The sequence below is a fragment of the Thrips palmi genome, unplaced genomic scaffold (assembly GCF_012932325.1).
Source record: "Thrips palmi isolate BJ-2018 unplaced genomic scaffold, TpBJ-2018v1 HiC_scaffold_1, whole genome shotgun sequence".
Classification (NCBI taxonomy): Eukaryota; Metazoa; Arthropoda; class Insecta; order Thysanoptera; family Thripidae; genus Thrips; species Thrips palmi.
In genome coordinates this window covers 3,946,616-3,967,459 of record NW_023144620.1, presented here as the reverse complement: position 1 = coordinate 3,967,459, position 20,844 = coordinate 3,946,616, and the positions used below count along the sequence as shown (strand labels likewise).

Sequence of the window (20,844 nt, the reverse complement as noted above, 5' to 3'; positions counted from 1 at the left end):
CTTCGAGCTATTTTATTTTCATTATAAAACTGTACACAATTTACTTAGCCTATGGAGTTTCTACTCTCCTAGTGACGGTCAGTGAGCGACAGTTCGTGACGCCCACACACTGACTGGTCTGCAGGGCAAGAAAATGTCTAGAGACAGTCGATTCTTCACATGGCGGCCCGGCTCGGGGCCCGGACGTGGTTCTGCCTTGCAGGCCGGAGGCATGGGATGCGCTCAGCGCGGGCTCGTCCGTCCCATGGCTGGGTGCTTCACGGGGTACATGGAGAGCACGGCGTCAGCGTCGCTGGCGCTAGTAGGCGGGGTACGCTGCCTCGTAGTGCTGCAGGGGCAGCGGCACGGGGACGTGCAGGGCGGCGCCGTGCGCGGAGTGGGCGTGGACGGGGGGCGGGTGCACCGCCTTGCCCGACTTGGTGACCACGGCGTTGAAGCCGTTGTGGCCGTCGGCCGTGTAGGACACGGTGCGGATGCTGCCGTCGGGCTCCACCAGGGAGTACTCGCCCTTGACCACGTCGCCGTCGCGTTCCTCCCACTGGCTCTTGTGGTCGCCGGTGTGCGGGTCGTTGACGCCGTAGTTGAAGGCGTACTTGGGGTGCGCCTGGAGACAGAAAACGGGTTGAGGTGGGGAGGCGTGGGTCTGCCTTTCGGGGTTCAGTTGACAAATACTCACGTAGTAGTCCGGTCCGTGGTAGGCGGCCGGCCCCGCGGCGTAGACAGGGGCGGCGTGGTACGCGGAGCCGTGGTACGGCGCTGCGAGGGGCGACAGCGGGGCGGCTGCGTAGTTGAGGGCGGCGGGGCTGATACCACCGAAGCCGCCGTAGCCGCTGCTCAGGTAGCCTGCCCGCGCGACGCCCAGGGCCGCGGACACCGCCAGCAGCACCGCCTGGAGGACACGGGGATGCAGCGCGTCTCCGATGAGAGTCAGATTCGGCGCGCTGGCCGCGGTCAGCGCTGACGCGACGCGCCTCGCCAAGTGGCCGTGTAATCTTGGAATCGAGACGCGGCGCGGCACGCGGTCGAGAAAAAGCCCAAGGGACGGCCGACGGGGCGGGGTTGCAGCAACCAGAGCGTTGCCGCGTTGCCTCAGCAGTCCTGCGGCACGGCCTCCACGCCGCGGGCCGCGATCCTCAATGTCAACCTGGTTATCTGTGCGGCGCGGCACGGCGAGGACAGAGACAGAGGGCGGTGCGAAGAGGGCTCGCGTGGATGGCGTCATAAGAGAAAGCAGCAAGAAGACGAACGCGGCGGGGCGAACTCATTTGCACCGCGCTGCCACCGGGTTTGGCCAATGAGCAATGAACAGTGGCGTGGCGTCGACCGCACCGCACACCGCGACGGGACGGACGCAAGACGCCGTAAAGGCGCGCAGGGAAGGCCCAGGCCGGGCGGGGTGACTCTAGGTGCCCCGCGCCTCGCGGGCGGTGACCACAAGGCGCGTTGGCGCTCGGGTAGTTACGGCCGGTGCTCATCGCAGCCACAGCCATGCGGATGCCGAGGACTTCCCTGCCGCAGGACCGGGATGGCCACTGCTGGCGCAGCGTGGCGCCATCGATGATGCGAAACGCACCCACACTCTCGGGTGCATGGAACTAGTACACTCACTGACACTGTAAACGCACGGGGCGAGCAGGCTTCTCACAAGTTGGTCCTCGACGGCAAGGGTGCACGTAATCCACTGGCGGCCCTCGCGGCACACGACGACACTCGGAAGGACCTACCTGTCTGGAGCTGGACATGTTGGCTGGGGGTGGCGAATGGGGAACTAGATCACACACGTGCTCGCTCGCTGCTGGTTCAGAGTGGACTCAGCCACGCCGCGGCCGACCCTTGCCTTTTATAAGACGCGCCCTGCCCTGGACCTGGACGGGACGCCGCTGTGGACGCCGGGCTGGACGCGCCGCGACGCGGCGACGCACCGCGAGGAGGAGGAGGGATGGGGACGACGCGACGCCACACGGCCCGCGCGGAGGAGGGGGAGGGGGGCGTCGCGACGCCGCCGTCGGGATTGGCTGGGGTTGGCCGCTGGCCGGGCTATGGCGGAGAGCGTTGCCCCTCGCCACCGCGGGTCTTTGACAGTGGAGGAGGAACAAGACAAAACAATCTAGGGTTACCCACTGTATGCGTGGAGCCTGGTCATTAGTCGCCATGGATAACGTTAGGATTTCGTAAAAAAATGACAACTTGAAAAAAGTTCTCACTGCGGCCCGCAAATGCCCCTGCCGCGCCGCCTTACATTTTCTTCGAGGAACGACAACGACGCGGACTCCTTTCAATCTAATCAGGCGGGACGCATGTCCAAACGGAGCGCGGCCTTTCCCGGCTGGGGAGGGGGCAGGGGCAGTCCTTGCAGTAACGCAGCCACGTGTGGGCGTTGTGCATCGCTCGCGGGGAACACGGGGCGGGGAAGGCGCGAGCACGCCGCCACGCCGAGGCTTGCACGACGCGCGTGCCGCGTGTCAGCACGGCGGCCTCGCCCTGGTCCTATCCCCAAGTCATCGTCGTTGTGAAAATGGCGGCAGGACAGCCCGGCGGGGTGTCCTTAGCTTATCCTTAGCAAGCGCTGACCGAGCGACTGCAATTATTGCGAGCAGACGTGTGCACTAAGCCCATCTGGGCCGACCCCTGCCCGAGCAATCCGAGGGCGCGCGGGGCGGTGGGGGGAATGACTCAGAAACAACTGAAAGTCCAGGACGCACGCTCCGCTCGGCTCCGTGTGTTCTATCGCCGCGACGCAATAGCTGCGTATATTACCAAAGAATGCACTTGTGCGCGTCTTCCCACGCCCTGCCGCGGCCCGACCGGCCCAACCGGCGACCAGGGCCCCGGCCAGGGCCCCACCCCCACCTCGTCATTGTCGTCAAACAGCAGCCAGCACCGCCAGCACGGCTCGCCGCCGATCGCAGCGCGTAGCGGCGCAGCGGCCAGTGGCGCGCGGGGGGCTTCTTGGCGGCCGGGAGACGCGGCGCGACCGCGAGCTGAAGTAGCCTCTAAAGTAGCCGAGGTGGGTGCGGCCAGGGGGGCGTGGCGGGAAAAAACAAAACGCGGACGGCGCGGGGCGGGGCGCAGTGCAATCACATGCTCTATGTTCCGACTGCGCGGTGTAGTGGGTGTGCAGCGCCTTGGGCCCCGCCCCGCCCCGCGCTGTGCAGCCACACGGAAAAGGTTGAATCCTACGCATCACGCGGCGCCGTGTCGCAGTGGGCATTGGACAGGGCTGCCATGGACACGGGAAGCACGGCCCGGCCTAGCGGACGCCGACGACGCCCTGCGGACAGCGGACCCGCCTCGACCTAAAGACGCCAAAGACCCTGGCGGCGCTGGACCGCCGCGCCGCCTCGCGCCGCCCCCGCCGGCAAAAAGTAATGCGCGGCGCCGTCCGAAAAAATGACGGCGGCGTCCTTGGCTCGCCGCGCCGCTTACCGACGGCATTTCCGCGCCGCCGCGCCGTCCTGCAGTCCCTGCGGCGGGACAAAGGGCCTAAACGCAGCCTGATTGGCTGGCCGCGCGTGTGGACGATGACGGCTCGGCAGCTGGAGCGCAGCGCGCAGCCTCCAATAAAGACCCCCAACGACTCCCGCGGCGCACCGCGGCGCCGCTCCCCTACATTTTAATCGCACCGCCGTCGCCGTGCTCCACCGTGCACCGTGGGATTCCTGATGGTGGCGACCGACATGCCTGCCGTGCCCCGCGGCCACTCCCTCGTCGCGTACCCGCTTCGCCTCACCCCGCCCCGCCCCGCCCCGCCCCGCCCCGCCCCGCTCGGCCGTGCGATCCGCGCGAAATAAAAGCGGAGCAAGACGCCATCCCGACAATGCCACCATGATGCCGCGCTCCACAATGGAGGGCGCCTCCCTGCTGCAGGTGAGCCGCGGCGCCAACACCCATGCCAACACGGCCGACACCGCGCAGAACGCGGAGTGACTAATGCTGGTCGCGGTGCGTGGCGACAGCGACACGTGTGACGGCGCGTGACAAGCCGCCCGCCGCACGCGGGGGGAGGGCGTCACGCCGGGCCTCTTGGCACGTCCCCGTCGGCTACTGAATGCACGCAGATGACAGCATTTCGCGCAAGCTGCGCAAGGCGCCGTGCGGGCAGTGCGGTCGGTTGCCTACCCGCGCCTGCCCGTTCAAGGCCGGTCTGCCGCCACCGGCACGGCGGCCCCAAGGCCAAGGACACGCCGAGCCCTACATTGTCTAACGCGGCTGGCCATGCCGCCAGCTTGACGCCCTGCACGCCCTGCAGTGCGTAGCGATGTTGCGCCACGCAGAGGTCCAAGGTCCGCGCGTCCGCGCCGAGGCCTTCCCCGCCGCCATACGCCGGCCGCCCTCGCAGCTTATTTGCCGCGCGGCCCATAATGCGGCTTTTAATTCGTGAGTGGCCATTTAGGGCGCGCGGGCGCGGCGTGTGGCGGGCACAGTTTGGCGCCCGGCCGGGCAGGGCACACCGGGCACACATTGTCCGCTGCATCGAGCTCGTCGGCGCCGGCGCCACCCCGATTGACAGGAGTGAGTCGGACTGCACCGACCGACAGCCGTCAAGGATGCTGACGGCCACGCCGCGTGTCGCAACGTCGCAACGCAGCCGCCCCCTGAAAAGTGTCACTCATCTAAGACTGTCTTTTCTAGTTTCATTAATTTAATATCTGACTGGAGCATGGCCGCTATGGCGCCCCCTCCTGGCGCCACTCCGGAGCAGCCCATGAATCTTCTCGTGATGATCGCGGCGATATGGGCAAGGTTTGGCACCGTCGCCTCAAGGGCAGTCAGTCCGTTTTCAAGAAAAAAGGGTAGAATGAACGAAGTCGTGTGACAGGCCGTTGAAAGTGATGTAGCTCTTGGGCAGCTCCCGCGTGTAAGTCTCCATCCAAATTTGCCGTCCGAAGGTGAGAACAAGACATTCAGAAAGGGATCTGACGATACCCTCTAGGGTTCTGACAGATTATCTCTTTTTCTGACGGCCTCCGCCGCTTCTGACCGCGTGTCGTCAGGAACGGATCAGGGACAGATCTGGACTGCCCCGTCATGGAGACATGCAGAGGGGAGGCCTGACCTACGAGGAGCACTAGTCAATCGGACCAGGGACCAGGCCAGGCCGTCGGTCTGGCACGCTCCTCGCCCCGCTGTTTGTTTGTCTCCTCAGCAACTTTTCTAAAAGTGAAAATAACGGAGGGAAAGAAAGATAAATGAGCAAGTTCAAGATGTATTTTATTTACTGACTATCAATCATCAGTATTACAGTAAGAGTACAAGATTATCCTTAAAAGTTGATTACAAGCACAGGAATAAATGCAGAATACAAGCAAGGGTTGAATTGATTCTTTGACAGATAAGCAAAAGATTTTGCAACCTATAGGATACCAATTAATATATTTTCCCCATCAACAAGATTTTTTTCAGTTATCAGATTTTTTAGAAGAAGGGTTAAATTTTCGGTGATCAGTTGTCCATCCATATAAAAGAGGCGCAGGTCATTACAACTTGTATACCATGGCATCGTAAATATGTTACATTGCTCCCCAACCATTTTAGTCACTTGTTCCACTGCCCATTCCTTTGAAACGTAAATGGCTTTACGATCTAGACCTCGTGCATCATCAGATTTCCAATGCACAAGAAAATATGCACGATTTGACATAGGGATGTTTTGATGTCCTACAGCTTGTTGCTTCATCCTCATTAACTTCAGCTGGCTGGCAAGCGCCAGCTTAGGTCCAGGCCGAGTCAAGTGCTTCTCAATAGCAGCTTCAACCTGAAACAATAGTTCAGGGCATTAAAACACAATAGGAAGATTTAAAAATTAAAGTTGTCAAGGACAAGAAAAAACTGGGACAGAGAAAATAAACATACCACATTGTTGATCGATTCTTTAATGGCTTCATGATGACGCCTCAAAGTCTCACGCTGGGCACGCTTGGCCATCAATTCTTTTCTCAATGGGTCAAGGCAGCCATGACGATGATGACTTTGGCAGAAATGCTTTCCGCAGTTGCAACATTCTAGTTTCATTGGACCATATTCAGGACATCCTTCAGACGAGCATGCATATGACTGAATGTGCAGAAGGGCGGAATGCTCTATAGTTTGGCTCTGTAATAAATTAGTAGTTGACAAAATAAGCACAACAAATTAAATCAAATGAGTTGACTCAGAAGAATTGAATCTCACCTCAACAAGAAAGATGTGTGCACCAGAAGAGCAGTTATGACTGAAAGGTGGAAAATGTTGTCCACAGTACTGTTCCATACAGTACTGGCATACTGACCGATTTGAAAGAACTCTCTGATTACACAGTGGAACAAAGCACTTGACTGGAATCTCTTGGAAATCCATTCTGTAACAGAACAGTTGCTTAGGTAAAGACGCTAAACTTTACAAAAGAACAAATGCAAACTGTAAGCACCCTACAGTTTGAAAGAGCTTCTTGCTGATCGTTCAGTTTTCCCAGGGCAAGATCCTTCCACTTTTGATCTTGTTCTTTTAAGGTCAGGGTAGAGTCACCGTTGTCTGCCTCAGGGTCAGGCAACTCTGTCATTGGCACAGCAATGTCATCATCAGGCAGTTTGTCCTCTCGCCAAGACTTCTCGACAATGTCGAGCAGATGGCCCGCTGCTACTTGACTGTCAGAACCTCTCAGCACCAAGCCGTCCACGACAACTTGACTGTCCATAACCTACCAGATCGAAACAAAAAGCAGACATGACAAAAGTATTCAAAAACATCAATAAACTCTATAAAATTCGCAGGAAGCACAAGAGCGAAACAACACTGGCAACACAATCACAACAAAATAAAATACCAGTACGCCACATACAGACGAACAACTCAGGGTTTCAAATAAGAAATACCTCGGGGAATGCCTGTCATACAGACAAAACTGTGACAGGAAACTAAAATACTCCAAGCAACGGGAAATAACCGGCTGCAGTGTTCAAGATACACGACATCAACAACTCATGAAACTTTTCAACTAGAATATTCTCATGACTCCTTGAACTCAGAAAAGATCCTTCTTTAGCCATCCTGGTCCAACAAAAAACAAGACTTTCAAATGCTTTCATTCCTAAAACTGAACAGGTAGACACACCAAAAATTAAATTAAAAACAAAATATTTTTAAATAAAATGCATTAAGGTTCATACTGCCTGTAAGTAAACATTATCATTTCGAATTTTGTTTTTGTGAGTTGGCTATGTTTCCGAAGAGTCCATCTAGTTTGACCGGCCACCGTTGGATGGCGCTGTACCACGTTCTTTCGATTCGGTTCGGAGCCAAAAAGATATCTCCATATTGCTTTGGTGGTGTTTAGTGTTTATATTTCAAGAAAAAATGGTTTGCATTACTTGGACTTCATCGTAGCTAACACTTCAACATGTAAGACGAGGTGTGTGAAATTCTTCCATGCGAGAGGAACGCTATGGTGCTCTCACCTTTCAGTCAAAACGAAAAAAACACCACATCTTAGGCTATGGTGACGACTATTTGAAAGGTGTTAGTTGTGCTCTCAATTTACTTGCAAATAACACAATTTTTAAGTACCTACATGAATTCAGTGCTACTCTTCTCTCTTCACTGACGATGAAGTGTCAAACATAAGAGTACTCTGCCACTACGAGATTCAAATAATCATGTAGTATAACCTAACATTTTTTACTTGCTCTCAATTTGCGTTTTGAGTGTTTTTGACAAGAAAGACGCTTTCAATTGCGACGGTCGTACCAGAAAAATGAGTCCAGATGTTTTTTTTTCTTAATGAGTCCAGCCTTTGTGCTTCAGCTTGCGTGTGAAACAGTAAAGACCCTCACTGAATTCTTAAGTTAAGAAGCAGTATCTAGGTACACATAGTTGGGTATGGGACTTGTACTGTCTTAACTATGTCCGTCGTGCTAGAGGCAGATGTGATATAGTTTGTGACAGCATGTGCTTGATAGTGTACTTGTTTGGTAAATTGAAGATGCCTGCCTTTTCAGTATTGCATCAGGATTTTGTGGGAGGATGAGTTGACTCATTGTCAAGGTAAGGACTGCTTCACGGTGCTGGTGCACTGTATTATCTGTTTTATCAAAACAGACTACAAAACTTCTAGATTGTAATATCTATTGTTCAAATCTTCGATCTGTGTGAGCGATCTTTTAATTGGTACTTTTTGTCGCAGTTCCCCTGCAAGATGGCAAATAATTGGAACCAACAGTGGCTCTCAGGAGGAGGCACACAATCGTCGGGTCCTCTCAATCATGGTGCAGTGGGATCCTCCTCCAACACTGCAGATTATAACATGTATGCTGGCGCCAATGCTGCACCAGGGCCTGATGGTAGTCAGGTAAAGTCCTGTTCCGTCTCTCCCTCCTCTCCCCCTCCTCCCATTTTGTGTCCTGAGACCTCATGATGACGTCGACTGTTTACAGGAGAACTGGCAGCAGTGGCAACAATGGCAAACACAGTATGCTCAATGGCAGGCACAGTATGGAGAAAAGGTGAATTGATCTGAATGGCCTTTGTCTTGGGTAATGGCTGTTTGTGTTGTGTTAAACCTTTTATAAACATTGTGTATTTGGTCCTGTTTCAGTACCAGGCTGCTTTGGCTGCCGGGCTTGCTGTGCCTTCAGGTGGCTATCCGGCAGCAGCTCCATACGGGTCTGTGAATGCTAATGCTGCTGCAGCTGCTCAGCCGGTTGTACCACCCACACCTATGTTAGTTTCATTTCATTCATATCTTACTGTTGTATTATGCCTTTCATCAATGAAATTAACTCAGTCATTTTTGAATACTTTCTGATTGAGTCACACTTAACGCTAAGAAACTCATGTGGATGATAACTCTCATCTGGCCATCCACTTAAAGATAATTTTTCTATTCAGCCATCTAAAACTACAGTGTTTTCATTGCTTTATTCCCTCTTTTCTTATTGCCCAGGAATTCACAACAATACAATTCTGGTCAGATGCAAGGTCCATCTGGTAGCTCTCGCACTGAGGCAAGTTTCTGTCACACAAAGATGTATTAAAAACCACATTGTAATTTACTTATTATAATGTACTTCTTTGTTTTTTTTTTTTTTAGGAGTCCTTAGGGAAAAGAGCCCATTCATCTGACAGACAGTCTCAAGGTCCTGACTTTGCCAAGAAATCAAAAAATAATGCTGGCCAGGAGCAAATGAAGGGTCCAGATGTGAAAGAGGGCCTTTCAGAAAATGAAAAGACCTTTGATGAACAATTTAAGCGTTGGGAGGAGCAGTTCCAGGCTTGGAAAAAGCAAAACCAAAATCACCCCAACAAAGTAAGATTTGTCTGGATAGCTGCCAGTAAATTATAATGTCTCAAAAGTTTGAAGTATTAACTTGTCCGTATGATTTTAGGAACAGTACAAACAGTATGAACAAAAGTGGTTTACTTGGAGAGAACAACTTATTCAGCGTCGAGAAGTAATGAGAAAGAAACGTGAACGCCAGGGTTCACAGGTAGGGTTTGATTTAACACCTGCCAAGGTTTCTAAAATTGCTGTTATTTTTATTTTCTCTTTTTAAAAAAATATTTCTTGTGGTCTAGACTGGTGCTGATGGGCGGCCTGGCAGAAGTAAAAGCCCTGGAAAAACTCAAGGACAGTCAGCCAAGCCTCCCACCCAGCCACCTCCTCCATCACAACCACTGCCGCCACTACCTCAGGTACCATTAACATATACATGTCATAAATAAGAGGGGCAGTCTCTCAACTGGATTGTCATGGTTTTAATGTGCCTTTTCTTTTCTGTTTGTCAGGGTCCACCCCCACCCCCACCAGAAGCACCGCCTAAGGTGAGACCAGAATTCCATCCATTGTCTATCTGCCCATAAAGTACAGCCAATTTTTACTTTAAAAAATTTTCGTTTGCAGCTTCCTCCTGGCCCTCCGCCGCCGCCGCCAGAAGATCTCATGGACAAGCCCCTCCAGTTCAAGACGCCCGACACGGGGTATTTCCCACAGCAGGCCGCCAAGAAGCCTCAGGGCGCCGGCATTCCCGGACTGGACCTTGTGGGCAAGCAGGACGGAGGCAACGCGGCGCTGTTCGGCGCCGGGCCTCCCCTCCCCGTCAACGCGCCGCCCGGCTTCGCGTCGGCCGCGCCGTCCGCTGCGTCCGCCTACTCGCTGTTCAACTCGGCCGGCGTGGCGGGCGCTCTTCCAGGGTTCCCGTCGGCCTACCCCACGGACCCAGCCGCCGCGTGGAACCAAGGCTACGGCTACGGCGCGTACCCCGACTTGAACCAGATGCCTGCCACCGGCCAGCCTGCTGACCAGCACAACCTCAACCACGGCTTCAACCATGGCGGCTTCGACCACGCCCAGGGCGCCGACCCCTTCTCCCACGGCCACGGCGCCAACCACGGCGCCAACCACGGCGCCAACCACGGCCCATCCGCCGCTGCGGGCGGCCCGTCTTCTCAGCACGGCTTCGAGCCGCCGTTCGGAGGCCGCGACGCCGGCAGACACGGCGGCCCCGAACCCTGGAAGTTCGACGAGCCCAGAAACGACTCGAAATGGGGCCCGAAAGAGCCCAAGTGGGGCCCTCAGGACTCGCAACGAGGCCCTCAGGATTCCAGGTGGGGCGCGCCACAGGACTCCAAGTGGGGTCCGTCTCAGGACTCGAAGCGGGGCCCTCAGGACTCGAAGCGAGGCCCGCAGGACTCGAATGATGCTTACGACCCGCTCAAGTTGCTCGCCGAGGCCAAGCGGAGAATGTCAGCAGACCGCGGCGGTCCGGGTGGCGGCCCTGGTGGCGGTCCTGGTCGCGGTCCTGGTGGCGGTCCGGGCGACGGCCCACGAGGTGGGCCCGATTTTGGAAACGACTTCCGGGGACCCGGCGGCGACAGGGATGGACCAAGGAGAGGTCCTTTCGACAGGGATTCGAGTCCGGGTGGCCCTGGCATGCGCGGGCCGCGCGACGGGTTTGACAAGCCACCCCTTGGCCCTGGCCCTTCTGGACTTTCTGGCCCACCGGGTCCTCCTGGCCCTCCAGGCCCACCGGGCTTCCGAGGCGACGACAAGGGCCCGAGAGGACTCACCAAGAGGGACGACTCGCCGGGCTTCCGAGGAGGCTTTCCCGGCAACGACGACAAGAGAGGCCCCCTCGACGACATGCGCCTTGGGGACGGCCCGAGGAAGGGCCCGCCGCCACTCATGGGAGAAAACTTCAGGTTCAGAGAAGACTTCAGAGGACCGCTGGATGACCTCAGAGGATCGCCAAGTGACTTCAGAGGACCGCCGAATGACTTCAGAGGACCGTCAAACGACTTCAGGGGACCGCCAAACGACTTCAGGGGACCTTTCGACAAGGGACCGGGTCCTTTCGGTGGACGGCCTGATGACAGGGGTCCAGATGGGCCTTTCAGAGGTCGCCCTGGTGACAAGGGTCCAGAAGGTCCTTTCAGGAGCCGTTCTGGTGACAGGGGTCCAGATCCATTCCTAGGCCCAGAAGGTCCGTTCAAAGGCCCTCCTGTTGACAGGGGTCTTGACGGCCCATTCAGAGGCCGTTCTGGAGACAGGGGTCCAGAAGGCCCATTTAAAGGACTGCCTGGTGACAAGGGTCCAGATGGCCCATTCAGAGGCCGTTCTGGCGACAGGACTTCGGCTGACGCATTCAGAGGCCCAGGTGGCCCAGGTGATTCAAAAGTTCCCGATGGCCTGGGAGGCCCCTCAATGGATAAGTCGAAGAGACCCATGGATGACCTGCTGGCTGGTCCGAGCGGCTTCAAGGGTCCAGACGGAGCTAAAGGCGGGCCCGACAGATTTGGTGGACCTAAAGACTTGCTGCGAGGACCTCTTGATAACTTTGCTTCTCCCAGGAATTCTCCCGGACTGCGTGATCCGTTTGGCGGCCCGCCCAAGGACGGCAAAGACCCGACTCCTGGGCCCCTGAAAGGATTGAAGGACGAGTTGCAAGGACCACGCGACCCGTTCAGAAGTCCTCGCGATGAAATGAGCAGCCCTCGAGACGACATGCTGGGTCCAGGCGGCCCTGGTGGCCCTGGTGGCCCTGGCGGCCCTGGCGGTCCGGGGATGAGAGGACCGGGGCCCCGAGACAAGGACGGGCCCGGTCTCAGAACGCCAGACGATTTCCGCGGGCCTCCTGGCAGTTTCAGAGGTGATTTCCGAGGACCAGATGGTTTACGTGAACCCTTAGATGGCTTACGAGGCCCTCCAGATGACTTCCGCGGCCACCCTGATGACTTCCGGGGCCATCCAGACGACTTCCGGCGTCACCCAGATGACTTCCGTGGCCATCCAGGTGACTTCCGTGGCCATCCAGATGACTTCAGAGGCCACCCAGATGACTTCCGTGGCCATCCTGATGACTTCAGAGGCCACCCAGATGACTTCAGAGGCCCGCCCGATTTCGGTGGTCCTCCTCGGGACTTCCGAGGACCTCCGGATGACTTCAGAGGTCGACCACCTGGACTTCGCGATCATCCTGATGACCTTCGCGGTCTACCACCCAACTTCCGCGGCCGACCGGATGACTTCCGAGGACCATTAGATGACTTCCGCGGCCCGCTGGATGACTTCCCGGGCCCACCAGACGGCTTTAGAGGTCCTCGCGACAACTTCAGGGGGCCGCCCGACGACCTCATGGGGCCTCGCGATGGATTCCTTGGTCCCCGCAGGCCTCACGATGACTTCAGAGGCCCGCGTGATGGATTCCCCCCTGATGACTTCAGGGGTCACCCTGATGACTTCCTGGGTCCAGATATGAGAGGGCCACCTGGAATGAGAGGTCCTCCTGACAGGGACCGCAGAGGGCCCATCCCAGACCTCAGAGATATGATGGGACCGTTTGGCAAGCTTGAACCGTAAGTCTATTTTAAGTTCCAATGGTTCGAGATTTTTTTTAAAAAATTAGGAATATACGGAAAACTGCTTGTCTTAAACCTCATTATTTTTATGGCTTTTCTTTTTCATAACAATTTTTTTCTATAATTATTACGCTTTTATGCCAGTTAGGTATATTTCAAGCTTGTCCTAAAATAATATTTTCTTTCTGTTCCAGTGGACCACGTGATCTACGAGATATGAGAGGACCTCTGTTTGACGAACGTGATCCAGACTTTAGAGGCCCTCTGGGACGACCACCTGATTTCAGAGGACCTCGCCCCTTTGATGATTTTGAGCAAGAATTCAGAGGACCACCTGATGAATTTAGAGGTCCGCCAGATAAATTTAGAGGTCCTCCAGGTGAATTTAGACAAGATGACTTTAGAAGGCCACCTGGTGATTTTTTAGCCATACCACCCGAATCTTTAAGAGGTCCTCGAGATAGCTCGGGTGGTAAATCGGATGACTTTAGAGGACCTTTTGATAACTCAAGGAAACCACAGGGGAGCCTCATGGGTCCCAATGATGACATGAGGCCTGAAGACAACCGGGGACCTGGAGGTAGGTTCCGCCCTGATAATCGTAATATGGATTTTACTTCAGATGAATTTGATGCATCCGAAGATGTGTTTAAGCCTGGCGGCCCTAGAAAAGACTTTAATTTTGCTCCTAAAGACAACTTCAGAGGTTTTAAAGGTGGACCTGCAGATAAATTTAGGCCAGGTCCTCCCAATTTAACAGGGCGACCAGGAGATGACATAGGACCTCCAGAAAATTTCAGAGGAGGACCTCCAAAAAATTTTAGGTGTGGGCCCAGAGGTAACTTTAGAGGTGAGCCTCAAAACAATTTTAGAGATGGGCCCATGAATAATTTTAATAATGGACCCCAAGATAACTTTGAAGATGAATACCTAGATTATGAAGAAGATCCTCAAAATCAAGAAAATTATGGTGCGGAAGCTTGGGATGAACTGAGTGATGATCATCAGGATGAGTTTGAGGAGCCTGAACGTTTCCGCAATCAGGATGATGACTTTGAAACTGATAACCCTCCAATTGATTCTGAGGACTGTGAAGCACCTGACCAAAGTGGCGACACAGAGGAGAAAACTGCAATCATGAATACTCCACGTATCACTTTCCACAAGGGTGGTGTGGGCACCCAGCCAAAGAATGAGCCAAATTGCTCTCAAGAAAATGATGAATCAAAATCAGGCAGTGCACCAGACCGAGATAAGAAGGGTGAATCTTCAGAAATTACAAGCAAGGAAAACCCCAGTACTTCAACGGAATTGGACAAGTCTGCCGATAAATCTGAAGCTAAGAAGAGTGATCAAGATCCGAAGACATCCACTCAATCTGAACCTGTTAAAGAGGAGGCACAAGAAGGTAAGGAGAACTTCGCTTCGAATACAGAACTCAACAGCAATGATAACTCAGACAAATCACAAGACACTGGAAACAAAAGTGGTACAACTCCTACTCAATCTTCTGATGGTGCTGTAAAGCCAGAAGAAACAGACGATGTCTCACTCGATAGTTTCAAAGAACTTGATGAATCAAGTATCGTTAGCAACTCTTCCAAAGACACACCCAACAGCAATCCATCTGTCGAAAGTAGTCGCCCCAGTCTGCTTGGAGATGGCCCGCAAGCTACACACACAAACTCAAATGCTTCATCCCCTCTACACATTTCACAAGCATCTGAAAGCCCAAGTTTGTTGGGTCCTGGACCAAAACCATCTCCAAAATCTAGAGAAGGTTCGGTTGGTTTGCTGGGAGATTCTCCAAGAAAGGGCCAAAGTCTACTCGGATCTGGTCCAAGAGAAGGATCTAGTATACTTGGATCAGGTCCTAGAGATGTAGCCCATTTTGGGCCATCACCAAGTTCGAGAGAGAGACCTAATTTTGGACCTGGAAAAAATTCTAGGGATGCGTTTAAGTTTGGAACTGGATCAAATCCCAGAGATGGGCACAACTTTGGTGGATCAAAAGAGCCAAATAGTTTGCTGGGTGCTGGTCCAAGGGACAGCCCAAATTTTGCATGTAATCCACGAGAAGGAAATAGTTTGCTGGGGCTCAGTCCCCATGATGGATCCGGCATGTTGGCAGCTGGTTCAAGAGAGAACCAAGGTTTTCGAGGGAACAAACCTCCAGGTCTTCTTGGTTCGAAACCGATGTCTGGACCAAGAGATAGTGGAAGGTTACATGGTAATAGCCCCAGAGAGGGCTTGTTGGGGCATGAACCAAAAGAGAACCCAAGCTTATTGGGACAGGGTCCAATGGAAAGCCCAAGTCTCCTTGGTCGAGGCCCTAAAGAGAGCCCTAACTTCTTGGGACATAGACCTAAAAACAGTGCAACTCTCTTTGGAAAAGGGCCCCAAGAGAAAAGTTCCGGCCATTTTGGATCAGGTCCAAAAGAAGGCTCAAGCTTGCTTGGTGCTGGTCCTCGAGAAACTCCAAGCCTCCTTGGTGCAGGTCCAAGGGACAACCCCAACCTTTTGCGATCTGGTCCCAAAGACAGTCCCAGCTTGCTAGGTCCTGGTCCTAGAGATAATAGAGACAGCCCAAGCTTACTGGGTGCAGGTCCACGAGACACACCGAGTTTGCTGGGACATGGCCCTAGAGAGACACGACAAGGACCTCCACCCAGGGAAGCACTGCTGAAAACTCCATCTGGTGGGCCTGATACAAGAGGCGGTCAATCTAATATGAATGCAGCCAATGGCCCTATTCCTAATAAACGCCCTTCTCCAGGACGGGGCCCTTTCCCAGCTTCAAGAGACGAAGGTGGTGACAATCGATCTGGAGGTCCAATGAACCATAACAATAGAGGAAATCAACCGAGAGGTAAGAGTGGGACTGGTCAATTTAAGTCTAATCCAGTGTCTTTCTTTTAAGTTAAATAATGTTGTTTTATCTTTTGTCTTCTAGGTCAGTTTGGGCCAAACGCACCAAGAGAAAATTCAAGATTACCATTTGGCAAGGAGCCACCCCCAATGTCCCAAGATATAAACAATGAGAGAGATCCATCCAAGGACGAGCAAAAATCAAATACAGGCTTTTCAAAACCAGATGGTAAAAACGCTTTCCCTTCCTATTATTTCTGATAGCGAATTTTTGAAATCTATACGTGCTTTAAACTTTCCCTTTTCTTTTTTTCTTTCTAGGTCTCAAGGAAGAACCTATGGGTCTGTTGGGGTCAAAACCTGGTTGTTCAGGTGGCACTCTGGACGCTAACGTTCGGGGGCCAGCTGGGTGGCATGACCAACAGGATCCTGTGCCACAGCAAGGACTTCTCGGACAGGGAGATGGCAAAGGACCAGCGTTTGGCAATCGTGATGACAACAGAAGAGGCGATTTCCTCGGGCCAAGAGAATTAAGAGATGAAGGACGTGGACCACCCAACTTTAGGGGACCACCAGGTGAGCGGGACGGCGCGGGGGGGCCACCTGGTCCGAGGGATGACTTCCGGGGTCCGCCTGGTCAGAGAGATGACTTCCGTGGCCCGCCCGGTCCGAGGGATGACTTCCATGGCCCCCCTGGACAGAGAGATGACTTCCGTGGCCCGCCCGGTCCGAGGGATGACTTCCGAGGTCCACCTGGTCAGAGAGATGACTTCCGTGGTCCACCTGGTCCAAGAGATGATTTCCGGCCGCCCCTTGGTCAGAGAGATGACTTCCGAGGTCCGCCTGGTCCGAGGGATGACTTCCGTGGTCCACCTGGTCAGAGAGATGACTTCCGTGGCCCGCCTGGTCCGAGGGATGACTTCCGGGGTCCCCCTGGTCAGAGAGATGACTTCCGAGGTCCGCCTGGTCCGAAGGATGACTTCCGGGGCCCACCTGGTCAGAGAGAAGACTTCCGTGGCCCACCTGGTCAGAGAGAAGACTTCCGTGGTCCACCTGGCCAGAGAGATGACTTCCGTGGCCCGCCTGGTCAGAGAGATGACTTCCGGGGTCCGCCTGGTCAGAGAGATGACTTCCGGGGCCCACCTGGACCGAGAGATGACTTCCGGGGCCCACCTGGTCAGAGAGAAGACTTCCGAGGTCCACCTGGTTCGAGGGATAACTACCGGGGCCCGCCAGGTCCGAGAGATGATTTTAAAGGACCCCCTGGTCCGAGAGATGATTTTAAAGGACCTCCTGGTTCGAGAGATGATTTCAAAGGACCGCCCGATTCGAGAGACGATTTTAAAGGACCGCCTGGTTTGCGAGATGACCTCCGTGGCCCACCCGGTCCGAGAGATAACTCTAAAGGGCCGCCTGGTGCGAGAGATGAGTTCCGGGGCCCACCAGGTCCTAGAGATGACTTCCGGGGCCCACCGGGCTCAAAAGATGACTCCAAGGGTCCACCTGGTTCAAGTGAAGACAAGAAGGCCGCTCCTCCTCGAGAAGAACCTAAACCATACAAGGACCGCTTCGGCAGGGACATGCCTCGACCACCGCGACGGGAATCGCCACCGGTCGACAAGGAGAAGGCCAAGGTGGACGACAAGCCCTACAAGTCCGGCCCTGAAGACAGCCGCAACCCCCGGCCCTTCGCCCCCATCGAACGCGACTGGGGCCACCGAGGCTCTGACGGTGCACTGCCGGTGCGAAGCAGGCCCTGGGACGGCCCGGGTCTGGGTCGCCCCCTGGGCCCTCCCGATGAATTCATCATGCCGGCCACCGTCGTGGACTACGGCCACCGTCCTGCGGGGGGCTCCGTGGCGCCCAGCGCAGCAGCCACTGCTAGCATCGCTAGCATCAGCGCCCCTCCGATCGCCGCGCCGCCGCCACCGCCGTCCCTGGAGCCGTTCGCCACGTTCGACTACGGCCACGGCGGCCACGCCTCCACGTCGCGGCCCAGCCCGCCGAGGAGCCCCACCTGGAGGGACCGGGATCGCTGGGAGCGCGACCGTTTCCGGGAGCGCGACCGCAGCTGGGAGCGAGACCGGGAAGATCGCTTTTTCCGGGACCGCGGCGACCGGCGCCGCTTCGAAGATGACAGGTTTGGCGGCGACCGGTACGGTGACCGCTTCGGCGACCGGCCAAGGAATGGCGTTGGCCCCAGTGGAGGCCCTGGAGGCCCTGGGGGGTCTGCAGGCCCTAGCGGCCCCGGCGCGCCTCGCTGGAGGGACCGCGAGCGGGAGAGAGATCGCCGACGACAACCCTCGCCGTTGATGGAGGCACCGCCACCACCCTCGGTGCCGAGCAAGGAGAGTCCTGGGCCGACTGTGCCCCCGCCCGTGCTCATCGAGGACCTGCTGTGTCCGCCAGGACGCCTCAGCAGGCCCGCCAACCTGGTGGTGATCCTGCGCGGCCCGCCCGGCTCCGGCAAGTCGTACCTCGCCAAGCTCATCAAGGACAAGGAGGTGGAGCAGGGAGGCTCCACGCCCCGCATGCTCAGTCTGGACGACTACTTCGTGTCGGAGGTGGAGAAGGAGGAGCGTGACCCAGAGACGGGCAGGAAGGTCAAGAACAAGGTGAGTGCTGTGGCCAAATCGACAGTCACTGTTTATGGTTTTACATGTTTTTAATAAGAAAAATTTAAATGTCAATTTTAGGTGATGGAGTATGAATATGAAGCTGCCATGGAAAAGAGTTATCAAGACTCATTAGTAAAGGCTTTCAAGAAAACAGTAAATGATGGCTACTTTAGTTTCCTTATAGTCGATGCCATCAACAATAAATTGGCTCATTTTGAAGAAATGATAAACTTTGCTAAAGCCAAAAGCTTCCAGGTAAGAACATGTGTGCGTTCATGTTTATTTTATAAGTATTTATTTCTAAGTCGACTACACTAACAATTTTGTTTTTAAAATCAGGTTTATATTTGTGAATTGGATCGAGATCTCCAAGCATGTCTTAAACACAATATTCACAGCCGTAGTGAAAAAGATATTCAGGATATTATTGATAGCTGGGAAGAAACTCCTAGCCTTCTATTGCGTACAGACCCAACTTCCATGCTTCAGTCAGCTGCCATTGAAGATGTAGAAATGAAAGATGCGGATGATGAAGAAGAAGCCAAGGATGAAGACAAGGAAGAAGCTAATGAAGATGACACGGGAGAAGACAAAAAGGATGACGAAGATGAGGCTGAAGTAGAGGTATTTAAAAAAATTGTTGGTGCTATTATTTCCTTGTTCACTGAGCTCTATATACTTATTTAAAATAATTATTTCCAGAAAAATGTATTTATGAGCAAATGGGAGCAAATGGAGTCACAAGGAGAAACCATGGGTGAGTAAAGTTGAGGCGCCAGAGTCTGCTGCAACATTTCCATTGCGTTCTTAGAGCACCAGTTCTTTCCCAGACTTGTGTGTTATTACTGGTGAATCTGGGCGTTTCTTATTCAATGCTGAAGAATTGGTATAAGTTAATTCAATTGCGTCAAAGGAAAAATACACAAAACAAACTTTAAAAACGAACAAATGCGATACAAGCAGAAGCATCTGCACGCACATGTTTTATTTCAACATTTTCTTTTACAATTTTGACTCTTTAAAACACATGTTTTATTTCACACTTTACATCTTTCATTGATACAAAAAACAATTCCTGCAACTCCTGTACTCACTCAAGTCCTATCCTATACACTATTCTCATCCAGTCCCACCCGTTGTGGCATTACCACTTTTCAGACCGCCTGGATGGTTTGGCGAAACGTAGAAAGGATGGCACTCCTCAAACAATGGAAGATTGGCTGAACCTTCCAGATGACTACGGTGAAAGAGAGGCCACCCCAGGCAAAAAGCAGGTTAGTTAACCCTTATCAAAAGCATTTTATTTTATTGTTGATGGAAGTGACAAGATTAAAATTTCTCTTTGTTTCTTTTATTTCTAGCCTTTTTGTGTTAGGCTTTCTGGTGTTTTCCATGCACTCATGACAAATTTCTTGTGTGCAGGTACGCTGGGCAGATTTGGAGGAACGTCGGAAACAAGAAAAAATGAGAGCTATAGGTTTTGTAGTGGGGCAGACTGATTGGTCTCGCATGACAGATCCAACCTTTGGAGAAGGGGCACTGACCCACACAAAGTATATTTAATCAAGTGCTTGATCCTCTGGAGGCCGCAGTTGAGCTTTTTTTATGTTGTTTAGTTTTATCTTTTTGATTCCGCATTACATTCTTAAATTTAATTTAGACGAACTATTATGAGCTATTGTTCTCTTTGATCACATTGTTTTGTTTTTTTCTTTGTCTTGTTGGAAATAATAATTTTCAATCTGTATGCTGCAACATTTTGACTTTACACTGTCAGTTTGTTTTGCTCACTTTATCACTGTGAGAATGTTTGATCAAATTAAGTTGTTTTGCGACCTGCAGAGGGTCATTTGTGATTGCCAATTAATTTAAATAATTAAGTGTCTTTTGTGATGTAATTTTTGTTGTCTCTTTTACAATTTTTGCACATAATGTGATCTCCTTATAAGTGATGTGAGTGATGTTAGAATTCTTTCGTAATTTCTCTCTCTTTCTGGTGACCACGTTATGTGAGTAGCTCAAGCTCCAATGAAGCTTTAATTATGTGACAGTAATATTTCTACTGAGCTGCTGATCTTGTGGTATTTGTAAAACTTGTCAGTGTCATAAGTAACTTTTACAGTAATTTCACCTCAGCAGACGATAGTCATTTCTGTAAAATTGTGTGTTCTTATTTCATCTCACATGTTCTTCAGATTTGTTGTATCATTGGACCTTTGCATAGGAAATGTTTTTTAAGAAGTAATTTCTTTAAACTTTCATTAAGAATAAATGGATATTAAAACTGTGACATTATTGTTTTATTTTACTCTCATTCAGCTCTTGTCCATAAACAAAAGATCCTTGGGAATTCTAGGAGAAAAAAAAAAAACTCGCCATACAGGAATACTCCATAGCTATTCAGATTGTGTACAAACAGGTTTAATTCAAGCAGCAATTTTTTTAAAACAATTTTACCAGACACAGACAGCTGCGCTTCAAATAAAAAACAAACAGTGAAAACAATTTTAAAAAAGCCAAGGATGACAAA

The 20,844-nt window shown here is 52.9% G+C and overlaps 3 protein-coding genes across 5 annotated transcripts; 1 reads left to right on the top strand and 2 right to left on the bottom strand.

Moving 5' to 3' along the window:
- Positions 1–1,793, bottom strand: LOC117641340 (cuticle protein 19-like). Its single transcript, XM_034378579.1, has 3 exons — positions 1,725–1,793; positions 677–889; positions 1–604 (listed from the first exon to the last, which is right to left on the bottom strand). The coding sequence occupies exons 1-3, from the start codon at positions 1,740–1,742 to the stop codon at positions 299–301; spliced, it is 537 nt and encodes a 178-aa protein (XP_034234470.1). The 5' UTR covers positions 1,743–1,793; the 3' UTR covers positions 1–298.
- A 3,401-nt stretch (positions 1,794–5,194) lies between these two features.
- Positions 5,195–6,554, bottom strand: LOC117648758 (AN1-type zinc finger protein 1-like). Its single transcript, XM_034391597.1, has 4 exons — positions 6,412–6,554; positions 6,172–6,337; positions 5,854–6,093; positions 5,195–5,755 (listed from the first exon to the last, which is right to left on the bottom strand). Exons 2-4 carry the CDS (start codon positions 6,334–6,336, stop codon positions 5,354–5,356), a joined length of 807 nt encoding a protein of 268 aa, XP_034247488.1. The 5' UTR covers position 6,337; positions 6,412–6,554; the 3' UTR covers positions 5,195–5,353.
- Positions 6,555–7,229: 675 nt separating this feature from the next.
- LOC117647076 (protein PRRC2A-like) lies at positions 7,230–20,604 on the top strand. Of its 3 annotated transcripts, XM_034390629.1 has the most exons (20): positions 7,230–7,387; positions 7,974–8,019; positions 8,159–8,323; positions 8,409–8,477; positions 8,570–8,694; positions 8,918–8,978; positions 9,065–9,280; positions 9,360–9,461; positions 9,550–9,666; positions 9,760–9,795; positions 9,875–12,825; positions 13,023–14,236; positions 15,605–15,697; positions 15,782–15,925; positions 16,018–18,311; positions 18,393–18,569; positions 18,654–18,938; positions 19,017–19,071; positions 19,473–19,588; positions 19,737–19,877. In XM_034390629.1, exons 3-20 carry the CDS (start codon positions 8,171–8,173, stop codon positions 19,875–19,877), a joined length of 8,349 nt encoding a protein of 2,782 aa, XP_034246520.1. In that variant the 5' UTR covers positions 7,230–7,387; positions 7,974–8,019; positions 8,159–8,170. The 3 variants fall into 3 exon arrangements, with proteins under 3 accessions (XP_034246520.1, XP_034244894.1, XP_034245686.1); XM_034389003.1 differs by having other exon boundaries at positions 13,023–15,697; positions 19,737–20,604; XM_034389795.1 differs by lacking the exon at positions 7,974–8,019 and having other exon boundaries at positions 13,023–15,697.
- The last annotated feature ends 240 nt before the right edge of the window (positions 20,605–20,844 follow it).

What these genes read in the sequence shown, in the direction of transcription:
- LOC117641340 (XM_034378579.1), bottom strand. An exon ending in ACCACGGACCGGACTACTAC is followed by an intron (nt 605 to 676) that starts GTGAGTATTTGT and finishes TTCTGTCTCCAG; the next exon opens with GCGCACCCCAAGTACGCCTT.
- LOC117648758 (XM_034391597.1), bottom strand. Translation starts at nt 6,336, where the DNA reads ATGGATTTCCAAGAGATTCCAGTCAAGTGCTTTGTTCCACTGTGTAAT. An exon ending in CACACATCTTTCTTGTTGAG is followed by an intron (nt 6,094 to 6,171) that starts GTGAGATTCAAT and finishes AATTTATTACAG; the next exon opens with AGCCAAACTATAGAGCATTC. An exon ending in AAGAATCGATCAACAATGTG is followed by an intron (nt 5,756 to 5,853) that starts GTATGTTTATTT and finishes CTATTGTTTCAG; the next exon opens with GTTGAAGCTGCTATTGAGAA.
- LOC117647076 (XM_034389003.1), top strand. Translation starts at nt 8,171, where the DNA reads ATGGCAAATAATTGGAACCAACAGTGGCTCTCAGGAGGAGGCACACAA. An exon ending in CACCAGAAGCACCGCCTAAG is followed by an intron (nt 9,796 to 9,874) that starts GTGAGACCAGAA and finishes TTTCGTTTGCAG; the next exon opens with CTTCCTCCTGGCCCTCCGCC. An exon ending in CCACCCCAGGCAAAAAGCAG is followed by an intron (nt 19,589 to 19,736) that starts GTTAGTTAACCC and finishes TCTTGTGTGCAG; the next exon opens with GTACGCTGGGCAGATTTGGA.